Here is a 5,230-nt window from a genome sequence, read left to right as displayed (position 1 = left end):
GGGTTCATTACCATACCCTCGCAGACAGCCCCCCTCCGCATACACTGTGTAGGGCGATTGTAATTGATACACTCCATCTCCTCTGGGAAATAAATTTGCAGTGGATACTGTTAGTGTAGTTTATTTGGGAGAGGATCTCGCAATAGACAGACGTTGGGCATCCAATTTTGGTATGGATATTCTTCCATTGACTCAATCTCGTCTTTCTGCGATCTGAATATTATTCAGGAAATTGATTGACTCTATTTGGGCAGTGACAGTAGATTGAGTTCAGTGGGTCTTTTACTGCTGTAGTCTCTTGCATTTGATTTCAGTTCATACATGTAAACATCAGACTTGTTTATTTTCATTTCAGCGTGAGTGTTTCTGATACGGATTTGTCGTTCCATTACCATACCGGAGCAGGTTTAATTCCAAACTTTGATCATCAAATTTCGCGTTTTCGTCCGTTATTAAGTGGGTCGATGATTGTGATCTTGGGTTTGGAGCTGAGAACTATGTTATTTTCCAAAATCTACCGTGGTCAGACTTTTTCTATTGGTTTCTTTGCGACCCAAGTAGATAGCTGTGTCATGTTTTATGGCAATTATGATATAATTGCCATATAATTAGTATTCAGAATTTGTTTTCGCATTCTTATGAATGGTAGGATGTGAGCTTCAAGTCCTTCCTGCCATATGTCCTCATTAAGTGTTGTTATATTTTTTCAGGGATGAAGGACAGGATCTAGTTTTTGCGTTATAGGAGTCCACTACGCATGTCTTCGGCTGATGTAAGCTACTATACTTTCTGTATTGAATAATACGGCGAAGACTATTGTAATATTTAAGAAACATGGTAGATGTTATTTGGGTATTGATGATAATTGATGTATGCCTCGTTACCACATAATTTGAAGGCTACAATACAATACTTACATGTATGTATTTGGGAAACCTGGTTCATTTGTTAAAGGAATCATGGGCTTCATGTTTGCAGAATCTATTTATAATTCTTTTTCTTTTCAGTAATTGAATACCCTATTTATGCATCCACTGTTTGCATGAATCTGATGTGTTTTTAACATTATTTGCAGCCTCATAGCCATAAGCTCAGGCATCTCAAAGGGGGAAGGGAAAAGAGTTGGTTCATACCAATTAGATATGATAGTGTGGGGATATAAATGCATTTATCATGTAATTATAAAAGGTACTGGAAACTTCAAATAATGTTGTGTGTCTTATTGTTACTCATATATCATGTCTATTGGTAAGACACACACGTAGTTTGGGGTCAATACTTTTCTTTTATGAAAATTTACTTACGGTATTGACATGCAAATTGTTATCGTCACATGGCAGATTAGTTCGTTCCATGGAGGAGGCTGGGATGTGGAATATGGAGTCCAGTGCTGATGTTTATGTGGAAAGTGATGAAGTCCAGTCCATAGAAGAAGAACAATTTGAGTCAGACACGGATGGCACTAATGTATCCATCCAGGGTGATAGGGCAAGTTGCTTAAATTTCAAGGGGAAGCCATATGAAGATCTTGAGGCTGCAGACATGATAGGTGTGGAGTTTGGATCTGTTAATGAAGTGGACTCATTCTATTCATTTTATTCTCTTGCCATGGGTTTTAGCTTCAGAAAGCAAAAGTTGGACAAAGAGGCTGGTACCGTAGTACGAAGGCAGCTGGTTTGTAGTAAGGAAGGGATTAGAAAAAAAAAAAGTCGTTTGGAAGAGCAGATTTCGGCTTCCTGTCTCCCTACTTCACGGAAGCGACCCTCGAAAGCATCATTTATGCAGTCAGTTGGCATATGTGGGAAGGGAAAAGCGCCGATTGGTGATGGGATGCAAGCTCATGATAACTGGGCAGGCCATGGCAACAACATAAATGGCCCACGATCCCACCGAATTACAAGAAGACATTGCTCTGCCCGTTTAACTGTCCGTTTATGCAAGAAAACCGGTAAATTCCGAGTTGTTGAATTTATAACACAACATAATCATGCCCTTGCTCCAACGGAACTGAAATCCTTCCTCAGATCTCATCGAAACGTTTCAGACCATGCTCTGGCTCAAGTTACTTCTCTTAGGAAGGTGTCAGTCACCACTTCCCGTGCATATGAGTTGTTGGTTCATCAAGCTGGCGGGCATGAGTTTGTAGGTTTCACTATGAAAGATTTGCAAAACAAAGTTGATGAGGCACGTAAGGAAATGTACATTGATGGGGATGGACAGGCTACTATTAGTTTCATGAATTTGAAGGCTTCAAAGGACCCCGGTTTCTACTGCTTGTTTAGTGTTGATGTGGAGGGTAAGCTTTGTAATATGTTCTGGAGAGACACAGTATCAATGCTTGATTACAATAGTTTTGGTGATGTGCTTATTCTAGATAGCACATACAAGACCAACATATACGGGAAACCGTTGGCTGTTTTTGTTGGTGTGAACAACCACAGGGCCACAGTTTTATTTGGATGTGCATTGCTTGTTGATGAGACGGAGGACACTTACAATTGGGTCCTAACAGCATTCTTAGATTCAATGAATGGAAAAAGACCAATATCTGTTATCACTGATGGGGACGAGGCAATGCGAAATGCAGTGAACCGGCTAGTACCTGAAGCCCGGCATCGATTGTGTGCATGGCACATTGCAAAGAATGTTGTTAAGAATGTGGGGAACGTGGATGTCCAGAGAGACTTTTGTCACTTAATTTTTGCTGGACTGAGTGTGGAAGATTGGGAAAAATCATGGCATTACATGGTGGCACTACATGGCCTACAAGACAATCGTTGGCTCTCTTCAATGTACAGCAAGCGGGATAGATGGGCGGAGGCATTTTTCCGGAGCCACTTTTTTGGTGGTATATGCACCACCCAAAGATGTGAGGCAATGCATCGAAACATCAAAACCGGAGTCGGCAAGTTCATGAGACTATGTGAGTTTTTGCCTAGGATGGACAAGACACTTGCACGGATGAGGTACAATCATTTGTATGATGATTTCAAATCAATGAACTCGGATCCTATAATTGGTAGCCACATGCGGTGTATGCAAGAGCAGGTTGGGGCGAAGTTCACACATGATATTTTCCTCCTTATCAAGGACCAGATTATGTTTGAGTCAAAGTTTGTTGTGGCTGATCATTTGGATTATCATAATGGATCATCTACTTTATTCTTGGTGACACAATATGGGAAAGCAGAAAGAACATGGCATGTTACCTACCTACATGGACGCCAATGCATTTCGTTTAAGTGTTCATGTCAACTTTTTGAGTCCGATGGAATCCCTTGCTGCCACATCTTCACCGTCATGAAAACCAAACTGCTCACCAAATTTCCCGATACCTTGGTGACCCATAGGTGGACAAAGGAGGCATCTCCAAAAAAGACCCATTTGATAAGAAGAAGCGGTAACATTTCATCAGTTGACATCCAGCTTGCAAGATATGGACAGATGATGTCTGATTGTTCGCGCATATGTCACTTGGCCTCCTTTTCAGATGATGCTTATGAAGAAACTTTTGAAGCCTTTAGTAGGTTGATGGTTAGATCACAAAATTGGCACGTTGCTCAGCATGACACAAGTGTTCCAATTGATGGTCTCCATCCAAATGTCATTCGCGATCCTGCACCATGTCGTACAAAGGGGGCTCAAACGAGGACAGCTAACATTCCTAATGATGTGGAAGAGCCATCTGCTAGGGGATGTGGATTTTGTACTAGACCTGGTCACAACATCCGGACATGCCCTCTCAGAAAAGAAGCTGATGTCAACTGTGATGCACATAATGCTACGAATCATGCTGCTAATTCAAATGTTGCTGAACATGAAAGGGGAGGTCATAGTTCGGTTTATGCCTCCCCAGGCCCCATTGGATCAGTTGGTGTAGGCCACTCTGCATCTGCTCTCCGAAGTAATCGATCTGCCTTCGCACCGAGCTTCCAAAATGATGAGGAGTCAGCCTTCCTTCCTCCATCAAGCATCCAACACATGATCCATCATGTTGAAGAGGCAAGAACATTTGATTTCTTTTCCGGCCATGACAACATATTGTCTTTTGTGTTAGGTGGAAATGGAAACCTTCGTATGGAAGATCAATCTATCTCTTCTAACCAACCAGGTCCATCACACAATACTGGGGGGCCAAACCCTTTTGTTCATCAATGGTTTCATTGAGGTAAAATGCGCATATGGTACATGGTACATACTGTTTACTTTGGGAATTTCATGTACACCTCACACTGTGGCACAATGACTATCACACCGAATATGTCTGGGCAACTAGGTCTAACTGGAACAAGTGTTGTGGCAGATTTTTGTTTTACTTGATTATGTAACCGTCCATGTATGTGTGGGTTAGTTATGTGTGATGGTACCTGTGACTATCTAAATTTTAATTAGGATATGTTATCAAATTGTTTCTTTCGTCCTTCTCTTTTGTGTGTTTCGCTCTCTGACTAGGATTTGGTTTTGATTAGATTATGGAATACCAGTTATAGTTTTGAGATTGGTTTGTTTTTATTTTTTTTTTTAAATTTGTTTTCTTAGGTTCCTATAGTTGGTTAGGTAATTTATTTTGTTTTAGAAATATCTGTTTTGGGTTTGGAAGTATCTAGTCAAAATCTAACCTAGTATGTATTGGGTGTGATTGATATGAGATGTTTTCTCTATGAATTCTTATGAAACTCTGTTATGATTATGAATTGGTGGAATCTGGTTTGTCTTCGTACTGCTACATGTGGATCCATGTGGAGTTTTACCTCGTTTTGATATGCAATTATATGATGGGTATACAAACTGTAAGTACCAAACGTCCTTGCTTCCCTGATTCCGTTATCTTGGTCAATTTTTTTTTTTTTTAAAAGCTTTTAACAATGATTTCTGAAAGACAAGAAATTATACAGATAACTTTTGCTGTAAAACCAAAAAAGCTGATTTCTTTTACGTATGCTTCTTGTTGGAGCCTCTTTCCCTTCTCAATCTTTTATTTAATCTTGGTTGGCAACTGTTTATAAAGAAACCGGTGTCTGCTGTCCTTGACTATATCTTGTCCGTATCTTGAAGCTGCCATTTTGAATGATCAGTAATTGTCCAACTAGTAAAGACTATTGCTAGTCTATAATGTTATTATCCTGGTCTTTTGACATTGGCATTCTTAGACCATATTGGTAGTCTCGTTCTCTCCTTCCCAAAGTTTTGGTTCCTGCAACGATGCTATATATATATATATATATATATA

The 5,230-nt window shown here is 40.0% G+C and overlaps 1 protein-coding gene across 1 annotated transcript; it reads left to right on the top strand.

The window, feature by feature from the left end:
- The first annotated feature begins 1,353 nt into the window (after positions 1-1,353).
- On the top strand, positions 1,354-4,167 carry LOC133737768 (protein FAR1-RELATED SEQUENCE 5-like). The gene has a single exon (XM_062165265.1). The coding sequence runs from the start codon at positions 1,354-1,356 to the stop codon at positions 4,165-4,167; it is 2,814 nt and encodes a 937-aa protein (XP_062021249.1).
- Positions 4,168-5,230: the final 1,063 nt, after the last annotated feature.

Source organism: Rosa rugosa, chromosome 3 (assembly GCF_958449725.1).
Source record: "Rosa rugosa chromosome 3, drRosRugo1.1, whole genome shotgun sequence".
Classification (NCBI taxonomy): Eukaryota; Viridiplantae; Streptophyta; class Magnoliopsida; order Rosales; family Rosaceae; genus Rosa; species Rosa rugosa.
This window is presented reverse-complemented; position numbering and strand designations above follow the sequence as displayed.

Coding starts and splice junctions, on each gene's coding strand:
- LOC133737768 (XM_062165265.1), top strand. CDS start 1,354: ATGGAGGAGGCTGGGATGTGGAATATGGAGTCCAGTGCTGATGTTTAT.